The sequence below is a fragment of the Wolffia australiana genome, chromosome 9 (assembly GCF_029677425.1).
Source record: "Wolffia australiana isolate 7733 chromosome 9, ASM2967742v1".
Lineage (NCBI taxonomy): Eukaryota > Viridiplantae > Streptophyta > Magnoliopsida > Alismatales > Araceae > Wolffia > Wolffia australiana.
In genome coordinates this window covers 1,073,625-1,089,233 of record NC_135843.1, presented here as the reverse complement: position 1 = coordinate 1,089,233, position 15,609 = coordinate 1,073,625, and the positions used below count along the sequence as shown (strand labels likewise).

Below are 15,609 nucleotides of genomic sequence, written 5' to 3'. Positions count from 1 at the left end.
CATGTCTATTTAAGTTTATTTACTAAAATATTTACAGTCATTATTATTTTGATGTGATGTTTATAATGAAGTCAATGAATATGTGCAATGTTATAGGGAAATATGATGATATCATAATACAATGATCCCTAGTCTTTAAATATGTATTCTAAATATTTATATTCGATGGATAGTCAAGACAGATAACGAATTATCCGGATAGAATAACACTAACTAATCTTGATTATATGATAAGTATACCTGAACATGTGGCTATTAGTGTGGCGTCTCTAAGGAAAGATAGTGGGCGCTCTTTGGAGAAAGAGTTCACTGAATTGATCTGCAAAAATCCCTGAATGGTATTATACCTAAACGTCAATAAGTGATCCATTGACTTGAGACACCATTTTGACTATGAGTTAGAGCCTCTAATCATGGACTTAAAGGAGATTATCATCATGGTGAGAAGATCTTCAAGATTTTCAAGAAGAGTTGAAGAAGAAGAGGTGGAGATCCAAGCGCCAAGTGATCGCATGGACACTGTCAGAGGACGGACACGTGAACAGCTTTAGAATGATCTCAACGAGAGCAGGTCAAGGGTGTAACAAGTTCCCCATAAGTTACAAATGATGTATGCTTTCTTAGATCGATTAAGAATCAATGACACGCTTCCGCATCAAGGAAACTATGTTTTCCATGGTTGAACCAAAGAATAGTACCCAACAGAAAGATCAGGACATGAATCTAAAATGGTTGAGACCCCCTAGCTCATCGTTATGTGTATAACATATTTAGTGGTGCATTCTCTTCATGAGTCTTCAATCAGTTCTTTGTTCCTTCAATCCTTATGATGCAGCCTTAGCGTAGGAACAATGGAGAAACAAAACTTTAATAAACAAACTCTTGAATCCATATTACTCTCCTCTTCTACCCAGATTCCACAAGGTAGTTGTTCTTGAGTCCATAAGCAATGGAGCACTCTCTAAGAAGGAGAACACTCAGAGGGGGCAAACAGGTTTTTGAGAAAAATATAATAACTCAATGACAATCCTTTAATGTTACGATATTTATATAACCCTTAAAAAGACAACTTAAAATATTGGGAAAAAAACACTAACAAGATAAAATAAAAATCAAAATATATATTTAAGCTTTGTGGGCCTGAGTAGATATATATTTTTAGATTTTTCAGCCTGTGTAATTAGTCATAATACATTGCGTGGCTTAAACATATTATGACAAGAAAATACAGAAGATATGAAGCGCTAAAAGGTGTATCAAATATATTATGTAGATTTTGGGAGAAGAATGATCTGTTAGAGGATTCTCTTAGGGAACAAAGCATTTCTGATCATTTTTGTGAAAATAAATACATAAATAAATGATATTACCCTTTAAAGTAGCATGACATTTGTGATTCTCCTGCACCTAGGGATGGTGCTAACAATAGTGACAAGGGTAGATATCCTCCCTTTGGGCATACCTGGGCATACCTGGTATAGCCTTTAAAGGGTAATAGTGACAAGTGGCTTTGGGCATACCTGGGGATAGCCTTGTCTCTAGCACTACAGATACTGAGGTTGGAAACATAATTGGTTAAAAATTATAACAAACTCTTTCTGTTTTCTAGGTGATTTTTTAGACAAAGTATTGTGCTATTTTTTATATGAACCATGGCATGACAGAAGCTCTTATGTGACGGGCACATTTTGAAATGATTTTGATAATTGATCAGGACATAAAGTCTTCCAGATATTTGATTTTTTTTTAAATGTAAATTGAGATTCATTTGTTCTATTGCATCAATCTCATCCTGCAATGTGGATCGTGGCTCAACAAAATAATGATCTAATGATCGTACACAAAATCATATTCAAAACAATTGATTGGTTGAAATTGTCTCTTTGAGCTGCAGAAATGTGTATTCTTTATATCTACACCTGTCCTCCTTCATCTTACCTTCTACCCTTATTTTGGGCCAATTATCCTTGACTTTTATCTTAACCCTTAAGTACGACCTCTAAGTGTATACCTGGAAACTCATTTCAATGACTTTTGGTGCAGACTTAGAAGAGAAAATTATTTATTGCCTAACCACTTGAGAGTAGAGATAGTGGAGGCATCAAGCACCAAGTAGAGACCCAGTGAGAGAGAATGTGTTTTTCTAAAGAGATGTGAGGCCCACCTATCCAAATTGAGAGGTCACTTTTATCCATAACATAATATAAAGAGAGAAGTAGATTCACTTTGTCATCTTCATTAACTCTTTCCAAGCTAGAATGGGTTGACTTTCATATCATATGCAGCAGGTGTCTAAATTTTTATGGAAGCATCAACTATTGATATATGATTGATATTTATAAAGCTTCACTCTCAATCATATATTGTGTATGAATGAATAAAAATTAATGCCCATTCAAAAAGCAGCAATGATGATTAAGTTGAGGGGTATTTGATAACATCCACTTAAGTCAATGCAACATGTTTTGAAACTTGCTTAATTTCAGTTAATTCTTGGTTAGCACATAAATTATTAATTATTAAAGTTTGAAATAATAAATTTCGAACTTTTTACTGAGTTTTGTTTATTAGTTTATTGATTTCAGAGCCTAATCCTACTTGAATCCTTGAAGTCATGTGGATTTCTTAAATCTTAGAGTTTTAATTGAAGTTTAAGGTTACAAAAGTAAATGTGCCCCACACAGCTGGATCATACTTCCCATCCATGCTTCATGTTACGTGGCATCTTGCCATCCGTCTTTCCCTGCCACATGTTCAGTCAATTATCTAGGTTATCCCTTTATTAGGTTGTGTAATATGGCAGCCAGGTCAGACCTGACCTGCACAAACTAAGGATCATCTAGCACGCATGAGCTGGCATAATAGATCAAGTAAGACTTGATCCACAATAAGGAGACTTATGTGGTGTTGAATCCAGAAATGATTCATTGAGTTAATGAGTCTCTTAGAGCCAAACAGATCAGGGCCTCTACATGAATCAATACATTATTGGGTATGCCAATCCACTTTTCTACTCTTCGAGAGATAGTGACAATTCTAAAAAAAATCAAGAAGGAATGCAGAATCCTAGGAAAACTCCCAAGGGCTGTTTCTTAGAAAGATGTGATCTTCTTTTATACTTAAACTTGAATTTTACATAAAAGATGGAAGATGGAATTAGCATGCAAATTGTGGTGGTTTAACTAATCCCTATTCTTATAGTACATTTGTAAACATCCAATAAACCTCTTTCATGTGTTCCTCTATGCTTATGTATCCTTTATGTTTATGACCTCACAATCCCAATGAAGTATTTATTGGAAAAATTAATTAATTCACTATATCTAATTTATAAGTTAATGAATCATCGATGGACTTAGCTTAATGGATGGGCCAAATGACCAACATGTAAAAGAACCAAGTAACATTGAGTAAAGTAGAAGGTGCAAAGGAGGTAATTAAGTCTTGATATAAATGTATATGGCTGGAAATCCAACCACACATTCCACATGTCATTCAATGTTCAATTGTTTTTGAAAAGTCTCATTCATTGTTTATTAATGTATTAATTATAGCGCATGTGTGATACATAAAATGAAATACATGAATACATGATCGGACTTAGTGAATTATGATGATATTATAATATGACATTTTACTTATTTTTCAGTATGTGCTCTAGTTATTCTCATTCAAAGGATAGTCAAGAAGTACATCAAAGTATCCAATTAGAATATCACTAATATGATGAGTATGGTCGATCTCGTGGCCATTAGTGTGGAGACACTAATGACATTTAATGAGTGTTCTATAATAGAAAGAGTTCATTAAATTGATCCGTACAAATCCTTAAATGCTATTATACTAAGCTGTCAACTTGATTCATTCACACCACGGTTTGTATGTGATAATACAAACTACTTTCTTGCATAACCTTAATGCCTGGAGACGACCTACTATAAAGTGTTTCAAAGGTAATCTCCCATTCTAACTATAGGGTTGTGCCTAAGCAATAACCGTATGAACTTAATTTTTCTTAGTCATAGGGAAGGTTGTGAAATGAAACTTTCATAAAAATTTAGTTTGATGGCTGTTGTCGACAAAACAAAAGGATATAGATAAATTTTACTTCATCCTATGTGTCATTTTTGGAGTGGTGGGAACATGCTTCTCAATACTGATCTCGTATGGAATTATCATAGCGTGACGATCTAATTCTTTGGTGAGATTCATCAACTTTATAATGCTTAAAAAATGGTTCACACTTTTTTAATGATCATTTGTATGGTTGTAATGACGATGATATGTGGATTTGGCAATTGATATGTACTGATTCTGAAGGCTGCCTCTTACATGGCATTTCCACAATTAAATATTATATCATTTTGGTGGTTGCCACTAAATTTCTTGATCCTATTAAACCCAACCTTAGCAGAGAGGGGTACAAGCACTAGGTAGATGATATGTCAGCCATGAAGTGGTATTACTAACCATATGGGAGGAACAATTGATTCAACTAATTATAGTCTTCATCTATCAAGCATTTCATACATTTTATAACAATCTCCAACTTGCATGGAACAACTATATGTTCTCTGTCCTACTAAAAAAAATTCCCACTTTTATAATCACTTTCAATACAAATTTTATAGGTGTTCTTGGATTTTGGTTTGTGCTCATAACACACTGTTTGGACAGCAGATCCACTTTGAAGTTGACTTATTCACTCAGCCCATTAGTCAAAATAGCAAGCTCAGATTTGGCAAGAATCTCATTGGGGTAGAATGAAGGGGCAATTGGCCTAAGAATTATATAGAGGTAAAGATACAACTGATGCTTAGGCTTACTTTAGTACCCACCAAACTATGTAAAAAAGGTTGCTTAAGGGAGACATTTATTGTTTAAAGGTAGTACAGCACACACAAGGCACAAATTTGTTCTTTCTTGCATAATTTTTGACACCGTCCAAACCTAGCTTAGCTCCATCAAACCAAAAGGAAAGAGCCCCTAGAGGCAATGCTAGAGTATAATGAAGAGGCCTTCATCATCCATAAATGGGACAAAGTGAAGGTCGTACGCAAATTTCACTGAAAGTCTTGTTTTAACCGCCCCTAAAGTTGCACATTATCCTTACATTGACCCATGTCTAGGAGGGATTAGTAACAATATTTAATCAACGCACGTCCAATCACTCTAGGGAGATGAGACATCAAAGATGTATTGTCGATAGACGGTCGTACTCTGACTATGACTTATAAGATCCTAATGATAAAATTCTAAATAATTGTAGTTCATGTGCAACTACATGTTCATGAATAAGATTAGTCAAGTTAGTATTATCCACCTTTTGTATAAGATGAGATAGCTCAAGGAAAATGATGTGATAAAGTCCTTGATCAAGGTAGTAGAATATTACAGAATAGTTTTCCAATGAATTTTTAACTATGACAAATACTAGATCTAATGATTGATAATTGATCATAACCTAAGTCATCCTTGGAATGCTAAGCGGATGAGGGACTATACATACCCAATAATCAATGATAAAAAATTTCAGGAGTGAGTGAATACACTTCCTTGTATCTTATAGAACACCACGTGGAACATAACGCCTCATAAGGTTGAGACTCAACCAATAAACTCAATTAAATTAATATATCATTAATTAGTCTAAATGATATAGAAATTGATTTAAAAGGTCAATAAAGGTTATTGGGTCACTAGAGTCTTTAACTAGACGCATGCATGGGTCTAGAGGGTCACCCCAAAATGACGTTTTGGAAGTGAGAAGATATACTTAAAGATAAGCAAATTGTCAAAAAAATTTCACCAAGTCTAAAGAGGGGATGTCCTAAACATGATACACCCTCGCCAAATCATTCCTTTCCCTTCTCCTCTTTTCTCACCTCCATTCCTAATGTAATTAGGACAACATGACAACAGAATCAGAACAAGGCTCGGTAAGATGGAGGAGATTTATCAAAAAAAAATTTGAATTAAAAATCTTGAAAAATCTCCTCCATCTTATCAAGATGGAGTAAGAACTAAGGATTGCATAAATACATCTAGAGCCTACACACTTAAGTGTCTCAACACACCTCACCCCACAAATTGAGAAATCACAGATCTGATCTATGCCCATGTAATTTGATCAAGAGGGTTTAAATCTTGTTACAAATCTATTCGCAGTTTTCTGATATATGAAACCCTTGAGTTTCATCCAAATCAACAATGTAAACCCAACAACTCTTTTATGGAACCCTTTTGCATCAATCATTATATTTATAAAACTATTCATCTCCACGACACTACTATATCTGAATGTGATATCAACTACAAATATCATCGGATGGCGAGATAAACTCTCGCTAACCTTTCTCATACATCGTCCAATGAATGTGTTGCATCACATTCTTCAAATTTGCCTCTTTTTATTTTGACACCACTCATTCATCCTTATGGACTTTTTTCACATATAAGCTAAGTTTTTAAAAGCCATGTGGTATACCTCCTAGTCAAAATACAAGTTTCTATCCATTAGATGTCTTTTGTATTTCAAGTCTAAGGTCCGCATACACAGCAATTCGAAATATAACCATCCCAGGATTCATACATATCAACTCAGTAAACTATTTGTTAGAGCAAGTAATCTCTCCCTAGTTTTTCTACACAACAAAAATTACATAATTTGGTCATTTTAACTAATTCATAAGAACCAGGGTTCCACCATTTGTTCAGCAATCAAAAACAAATTTGAACACAATTATGGAGATATGAAAAATCTCATGTTCCCCATATTTTTTTTTCAAAAGAAAATCATGTGCCTGATATGTTATTATATTTCCTCCAGAGAACTTTGTTTGTCAGCAAAAATAATAGCTCGTTGCAGATTTGATCAAAGACCTTCCCCAATCCAATAGGTTCACTACTCAAATTTTAGAGGCACAAACATTTGAACAATTATTAGAGGCAAAAAATAATATCTATCTTTCAAAATGTTGGTGAACAACTATTATTCAAATCAGAGTTAAAGAAGGTTGATATTTTCGAACAAATTGACCGTTTATACAAAATGAAAATCTGAATGCACATTAAAATCACATCATAAACCAGTGGTTTTTCCATGAATGCAGAAAATCAAGAATAAACAACGTGAAAGTGAGAATGAACTTGAAAAGATAGATATAGCTTAATTTCTTCAAAAAATAAGTAGTTGAAGTACCTTGACTGACCTGAAGGCGATGGAACATCAATAACGATTGGGCCAACATACATTATTTGCTCATCTTTATTGAAGAACTCCCTTCTTCTGCGGTGCTCTATCTTCTTTTCCGAAGTAATATAACAGATCAACGCAAAGGTCAAAAACTTAGAACACTTCTTCTCATTTCCCAAGCCCAGTCATTTAATTTCTATATAACGATGGATGTATCAACCATTCAAGCAGACTCAGATTCCTTAACCAGAGCGGATCTTATCTCCTTCAGCATCTCCTCAATGCCAATGCGCATCCTATAAGATAGGATGAGAGGAGAAAATACACGAGTGAGTTGGCCAACAAAGAAAGAAAATTAGCAAATTATTTGGATTTAATCTCGTCTTTCAGTTCCTAATCATGAGGAATTTTATGCCTTCTTTATCCATAGTCTACATTGTCAAAAAAACTCAGTTTTTGTTTTACTTTTTTTCTTTGACCAAAGGGAATATTTAGGCGTGAGGATAAACTACCCAAAATAGAGGACAAAATGTAGAATCAATAATAACAGTCAGGCACATTCATGAAGAGAATGCTAGCCGTGTTTGTTAGGTCATGGAGGATACTTAGTAGGGTTTAAGCTAACTAATGGGCCCGAGGCCTTGTACTCTGTAATAGCCTAACCCTAGGAGATATTAATAAAAATAACTACTTCAGGCCGAACATGGGCCGCCTAACTTCCCACTAAGGGCCCATTAGTGTAGGCCCAGTAGGGCCCATATATTAGGCCCAGTAGGGCCCATATATTAGGCCCAGTAGGGCCTAATATATGTTGGGCCTGACCACAGTCAGGCCCAACTCTCCAACGGCTGAAACCCAGCCGTTGGAGAGTCCAGCTGCTTTAAAAGCAACTGGACCTCTCTGTTTCAAACAGTCATATATTCAAAATATATGACCGTTGGAAATAGGGAATATTCCTTAGGAATATTCCTTAGGAATATTCCCTGTCTAACAAGTGAAGTTTTTCTTCTATAAAAGGGGGCCCAGTTCAGCAATAAAAATTATTCCTTCTTGCCCCAAATTCTTCTCTCTTCTTTTTTCTCTTTCCATTAATCACAGTGTTTCATAAGAGTCAATCGGTAATTTAATATTAAGTCAGTGGAAAAATGAAGACAAAATCTTTTTTATCATTGCATGGGGTGTGATGATAAAACCTTCATTGAGGCCCAAATTTCTCCAACAAAAGCCTTTACTACCTGATACGAACCTGGATCTAGACTTGTATCGGAGGGACAGTAGAGGACGAGATAAGGTAGAGATTCCCGGGTTAGAGAGGTGAAGCGGGAAGGATCGGAGAGGAGGCCGAGCAGAGGCGGTAGGGATCGGCCGAGGACGAGCTGCCTGAAGACGCGGTGAGGTAGAGTCGATCTCAAGAACGGGATCGTAGAGGGAGAGGGGAAGGCCAGACCTAGAAGAGGAGAGGGGAGACAAGAACTTCTTTCTTCTATCTTCTTCGCTGCCCTCCTAAAGGGAGGGCATCCCTATTTAAAGGGAAGTACATAATAGCAAATGACTAAAATGCCCCTGTGGGCTAACATGCCGAAATTACCCCTAGGATCCTATCACTACCCCACTCAACCTTCATTGAGGCGAGAACTCCAGTAAAAGATAATCAACTGGCAAAGGTTAAGAAACACGTACAAAAAGCTGGCACTGACAACGGCGAGTGGCCGGGGATAGTCTTCCAGTTGTTTTTCCCTCTCAGATAGAAATTCATCACCCTCTTCCGATGGAGTATCAGACAGTTCGTTATTTTTTCCGATGGCAGATATTTCCTGTGCTATGGATGCCCACCTCTCTTGAGCCTGCAAAATATTTATCAGTTTATATGAGATGGATCAGAAAAAAAAATTGGAAGTCTCACAGACTCGGGATTACTTTTGGGTAGAAAACTGAATTTTGACATTCTTATCATTTTTGGGAGATGCGCCTGTGGAAAACAGAAGAAATACTTTTCTCTGGATGTCTGATACAAACTCTGACCCCTGAGAACGATATTTTGGTAATTTTTCTTCGTAAATTTTTTGTATGAAATATGTAATCTACTCTCCATACAGTTTAGGTTATATCTATTTGGCTGAGTCTTTCATTTCTGTTCTTATAAGAGCTACGATCTAACCGAGGTTATCTTCATCTCTTATCATTATCTCTCTTGAATGGTTTTAGATCAGAAAGTTGTCAATCCTTTTTGTCTGGAATGATAATGGTGATGACAATGTGTGATCAACATCTCCTCAGAGTCTACATTTTATCTCTGCCATGTGATAAGTAATCTTCGTCCTTGTTATTCGTCCACGAGAAGGACAAAATCGTTTGCAGCTCTCTAACCGGGGGCATTCACACTAACAATTATGATGCATATAGTGTGGATGACAGAGTTTCTCTCAAACATTACCAGCTTAACGTTTCTGTTTGCCAGGTGTTTTGAAATAAAGAATTGAGGAACATAAAGGTTGATGATCTAGAAAAGAATCAGTTAGTTTCAAAAATTATGACTGTACCAGGATTTAAACTTCTAACAGTAATAGTAAAAGGTTTCGAATTATAGGAAGTAGCCCTACTTACTCACCTTTGGAAGATCAATTTTATTCAACACGACGATATAAGGTCGCTCAAGATAGCTTGGATTGTACATCCGCAACTCCTGGAGCAAATGTAAATAAACAAATCATCAGCAGAGTTATTTTAATTTTCTCAACTATCACACAATTTAGGGGTATATTGAAAAAATATGATGCCATAAATTCCACACAGAAGTTAACACTAGATTCACACCTCTACAAAGCCTTGTCGTTGCATGTTACTGATAATGCTTCACAACATTATTATGGATTCTAATTATTATCAGATTAGATATATAAATTGAACTAAATAAAAAATGCAAGCTACCTCTTTCACTGTTCTGTAATCATTAAGAGGATCTTCAGCAGCAGCATCGACAACATGAACCAACAACCGGGTTCTTCTTAAATGCCTCAAGAAATTTCGGCCCAGACCCTGTAGGTTTTATGAGTATACTTTATCCAAACATAACAAAACATGAAACATCTTTAGGGTATTATCCATCAACAGTACCTTTCCTAGATGAGCATCTTTGATAAGCCCGGGCAGATCTGCCAACGTGGCTTGAGAAGAATATTCCAAAGGCCCTAAGCTAGGATCCCCATCCAGGCGCCCCAGATTGGGCATCAAGGTTGTAAAAGGATAATCAGCGATATCAGGCTTTGCAAGAGTGACTGCTGCAAGAAGGGTAGATTTTCCAGCATTTGGCAAGCCCTAGAAAGAAAATGTTACTAGGGTTGAGTTTTCACAGAGGTAAAAAAGATAATAATTTGATTGTAGTAGGATAGAAATTCACTTTGATAGCACATACTAACTTTATTATACACAATAGTTTGAACTACCAAGGTTTCACCCCCAATGAAAAACTTTTTATTGAATAAAGTGATCGAATTTGATACTGCATACAGAAGTAATAGACTGGTCCCTTACGGGTTAGCTTTTTACTGAACGTCCCTAAGCAACCCCTCTATAAATTAATCGATCACATGACCGTATAAATACAACAAAGAAAATTCCAGGGAAAACAAAGTAAATAACTATTAAAGAGACTGGGAAACATCAGGAGTGAATTCTAAGAAACATAACTTTTTCCATTGAAGACAAACCGTGCTCGCATACTTCAACATATGCCTCAGAAGAAATTGCTAATGTGGAAAAATTAATCCAGCCCTCATGGTTATCATCACTACTATTTTTAATTTTTTATAAAAGGAAAGGCATTTTTGCCGTTTTCTACTTTTTTCTAAATCATTTTCTTCTTTTTAATTAATATTAGACGGAAAAAAAAGAGACACTAAGGAACAGAGAAAGCATTACAGAACGAAAAGTTACAATGCAGCGAATCACAAACCACGAGGCCAACATCAGCAACAACTCTGAGTATCAACTCCAAGCTAAATTCTTCTCCAGGCTGACCGAGAACAAGCACCTGCAGTAGTAGGACGCACTCATCTTGAGAAGCCATCAGTAGACAGTATAGTATCATTATTATCGTTTAAACAATGCTTTAGATTCACCTCATTTATGGCTATCAACAAATTAATTCTCATTCTACAACCTTGATTAATAGTGAAAGAGAAAGGAAGCAAAAAAAAGGGAGGGAGAGGAAGAGAGCATAAGATCTTGCTACAAGAACAGTGCACATTCAGAGACAATAGAGAAACAAAAGAGGGATACTAAATTATTTAAATTCCTTAACTTTTGATGCACTTTCATAAATTGACGTAAAATGAAAATACATAAAATGACTATGCTTACCTTGTCACTGTCATCTCTCATCACGTTAGTTGTCAGATTAATAACTCGTTTTCTCCTGTACGCAGGCATTTCAATCAAGCTAATCTGGAACAGAAAAGTCAGAACAGGGTAGGAATGTGTAAGTACATTTTTACCAAATAATAGATGGATACAGATGAATATAAAAAACAATTGATGATTAGTAACAAATAGGACCATTTATTTTTTGGAAAAACATGTAAAACCAATAGATTGCAAAAACAATAGTATAATTTAGCTTTGCAAGATAAAGGATCTCAGTTTTCTAAAATTTACCAGGTTACTGAGTCTTCTTCCAACAAGTGATAAAGAATTATTTTGCTCCTATCTATTACATTCTCCCGATGTTTAAACCTATCAGTGAGACTTGCCATACAGGGATAAGACTGTTCTTAGCAAAGGGAGGAGTGTGACACAAATTGGCCGACAGCTACAAAGAGAGAAAGCAAAATACTGTACTAATTGTGCAAATCTTTGATCAAATTATGGTCAAAATATGCACATTCTTTGTCCAAAAGGAAATGAAATGAAAAGCTATCTTTCTTCTTGTCATAAAATTTGAAAAAACAACATTACATTCAGCGTGTAGTCAACTCATCCACAAGACTATAGCCGATGGGAAGTAAATAATAGAAAAACTTATGATATGAAAGAGGATAATGAAAGATCCATGACATAACTAGGGTTAGTTCCCTCATTTCGGCCCATCATAATGTAATTTGGTCATAATGCAATATTACTTCCTTTTAAATAGGGAAGCTCTCCCATAGGAGGGTACCTCATATGTATTGAATGGAAATTGAAGTCCCCCCTATCTCCCTCCACTTGTCTAGGTCATCTTCTCTGCCCGCCAAAATCCCCTCCTTTATGTCCAGGTCTCTGAGTCTCCACCATTCTATCTGTTAGTTTGAGCTGTTGTTGTGATGTTTCTTGTTAGATGTCCACAATGTACAAGTGGCCCATAACATTTAAAACCTTTAATTTTGTGTCTGGAATGGGCCCAGATCCACCTAAGTTAGATAGGCCCAGGCCTGACTTGTAATAACCAGTACATAGCTAGCTAAGAGAAATAGAAGGATACTACTTTTACACATATAAACATTCCAGATCTCTGAGTCTCCACCCATTCTATCCCTCCTTTTACACATATAAACACTCCAGTTTGTATCACAGAATTTTGATATGTATCATAGAATCTTGAAAAAATAAAGCACTCCCAGGCGAGCCATAAGTATGACTGGATGACCTATATATAGCCCACTTTGATCAAATCAAACTATTACTTGTGTAGAATTCGTCTGTGCATCTCTGAATGGCATGCTTTGCTGACCATAAAAGACTTTTCTTTAATTTGTACAGATTTTTTTACAAAGAGATATCATCACTTTCATCGTTCATTGATTTTTGCTCGGGACAATTTTTTTGTCCCAGGGCGAACAAACCGTCCCATCCTTGTCTGTGTATTTATGTTCAAGGACACAAACCAAGTCTAGGGACTTGGGATGTTGGTTGGGATGGATGCGGCAAATCCTAGATGTAGTTTCCCTTGGCATTTACAGATAGACAAGAGATAAACAAGAGAATAGCATGACTCACCCCACCCTGTCCACCTCGCGCTACCAAAACTTCATCTCCAGGCTTTGCAAGATCAGCTATAAACTTCCCCTTCTTGCGTTTTACAACAGTTCCTGCAATTTAAGGATATAAGCTCAGGGTTAAAGGTTTATGGTTTAGGGTTTAGAAATAATAGTTTTTTACAGCATAATAGCAGCTATTCACAAACCTACAGGTACCGCAATCCGTAGTGTTGGCGCAGCAGCCCCATCGCGAATCTGAGAAGTAAGGGTTCCCATTGCATCAACATTTCCTCCACGCTTCGCGTTATACCGACTTTTTCTGTGCAACTCCAGAAGAGAATCTTTACTCTCATCTGCAAATATAACCACGTCTCCGCCATGGCCACCCATAGGGAGAATAAGCGACCCATCAGAATCCCTCTTATATGAACTCTTCTTCCGTGGCTCTTTTTGATCTGCTTGCCCCTGAGACTTTGAAGGAGCTCTTTGGTTTGGCATTGAGAGAACAGCCCCGTGCCCTCCGTCCCCAGCACGAACTGTTATAACAACCTGATCAAAGTACTTGTGTGGTTCTCTTATCAGTGAGGCAGGAATACTAGATGTTGGTTCTGAGTCTTTCACTGGTGCCACTTTGCTCTTAACAGCGAGACATGGGAGAAATCTGAAGTTCCTTCTCAGTTTGGTGTCACTGAAGCTGGATAGATTTGCAAGAGGCAATACAAATCAAGAGATGAATTAGAAGAGGAATACACTGCAGAATCTTATTTAAGCATGAAATATGAACACGACACTGATCAGAGGAGAAGACCAAGATAAGATAATCATCGAAATATTCAGTTACTGAAATCAAATGTTCTTTCAATTGCATAAGAGAAACATCGAAATTTCTTTCAAAAATAGAGAATCATCGAAATATTCCTTTCAAAAAATCAAGTTTCTTTCTATTGTACAATGATAGTAAGTTCTTACTCCGCTCTCTAGTATTTAATTCAGACAATCGATAAATTCCAGCAATCGGAAACCTTGTCCAAACAATTGACATCGATCGCCTCAACTTCAGGCCTTGCATCACGAAATTGTCAACGCGCTTAAAAAAACGTATAAACCGGTTAAATAAAAAACAAAACACTAATCCAAACAGCTTCGACAGAACGGAGAACAAAAAAAAGCTGCATACAGCTTAATCGACCGACTAACATACATTTTTCACGAATTCGACAGAACGATGAACACAAAAGAAGCCGCATACAGCTAAATCCGACCGATTAACATCCATTTTTCACGTGTTCGACAGAACGAAGAACACGAAATAGCCGCATACAGCTTAATCGACCGATTAACATACATCTTTCACGAATTCGACAGAACGATGAACACAAAAGAAGCCGCATACAGCTAAATCCGACCGATTAACATCCATTTTTCACGTGTTCGACAGAACGAAGAACACGAAATAGCCGCATACAGCTTAATCGACCGATTAACATACATTTTTCACGAATTCGACAGAACGATGAACACAAAAGAAGCCGCATACAGCTAAATCCGACCGATTAACATCCATTTTTCACGTGTTCGACAGAACGAAGAACACGAAAAAGCCGCATACAGCTTAATCGACCGATTAGCATACATTTTTCACGAATTCGACAGAACGATGAACACAAAAGAAGCCGCATACAGCTAAATCCGACCGATTAACATCCATTTTTCACGTGTTCGACAGAACAAAGAACACGAAAAAGCCGCATACAGCTTAATCGACCGATTAACATACATTTTTCGCGAGTTCGACAGAAAGATGAACACAAAAAAGCCGCATACAGTTAAATCGACCGATTCACATCCATTTTTTACGTGTTCGACAGAACGATGAACACAAAAAAGCCGCATATAGCTTAATCGACCGATTGACATACATTTTTCTCGTGATTTCATCTTTTTTTCAATTCAAAAAGCTTCAATACAGCGAAACTGAATCCAAAAAAACAAAGAACGAATCTCAAAGGCACTACAAACCAGTTACAGCGACGGCGCCACATGAAATCGTCCCTGGAGAAACGAACGCCAACGAACTCACTAGAAACTGCATCCAATCTCAGAGCGGACGACGGCTTCCAAACCGGCATAGTAGCTGTAGCTGCTGCCATCGCTGGCTACCTCGCAGCAACAAACTCCACGACTCTGCTAAACGGATATTTCACCAGTTCACATCCTTATATACACCCTCGGAAACGGGCGGCGGATGACGGATCAGAAAGGCCTGAACGGGACGGTCTTTCGTTCCGTCATCCTTCGGTGAGATTCGATTGGGGGTCGAGTCGAATCAGATCGATCGAAAGTAGATCGAATGTTCGATCAAATAAATAGCTATTCGATCCGATCAGATCGAATGCTTTGATCGAACAAGGAATTGGCTCTAGTTTAACCTACAGATTCGATCGACTCAATTTCAGTAAT

At 36.8% G+C, this 15,609-nt stretch overlaps 1 protein-coding gene across 1 annotated transcript; it reads right to left on the bottom strand.

Moving 5' to 3' along the window:
* Positions 1–7,022: 7,022 nt before the first annotated feature.
* On the bottom strand, positions 7,023–15,351 carry LOC144707711 (putative GTP-binding protein OBGC2). The gene is made up of 10 exons (XM_078580932.1): positions 15,169–15,351; positions 13,356–13,843; positions 13,169–13,260; positions 11,555–11,638; positions 11,148–11,225; positions 10,310–10,510; positions 10,124–10,231; positions 9,804–9,878; positions 8,876–9,039; positions 7,023–7,491 (listed from the first exon to the last, which is right to left on the bottom strand). The coding sequence occupies exons 1-10, from the start codon at positions 15,297–15,299 to the stop codon at positions 7,419–7,421; spliced, it is 1,494 nt and encodes a 497-aa protein (XP_078437058.1). The 5' UTR covers positions 15,300–15,351; the 3' UTR covers positions 7,023–7,418.
* Between the last annotated feature and the right edge of the window lie 258 nt (positions 15,352–15,609).

Bases quoted from the DNA above. Each gene is read 5' to 3' on its own strand.
- LOC144707711 (XM_078580932.1), bottom strand. From the start codon at position 15,299: ATGGCAGCAGCTACAGCTACTATGCCGGTTTGGAAGCCGTCGTCCGCT. The intron at 13,261-13,355 runs GTTTGTGAATAG...CTTAAATTGCAG, and splicing joins ACGGATTGCGGTACCTGTAG to GAACTGTTGTAAAACGCAAG. The intron at 10,232-10,309 runs GTACTGTTGATG...TAAAACCTACAG, and splicing joins AAGATGCTCATCTAGGAAAG to GGTCTGGGCCGAAATTTCTT.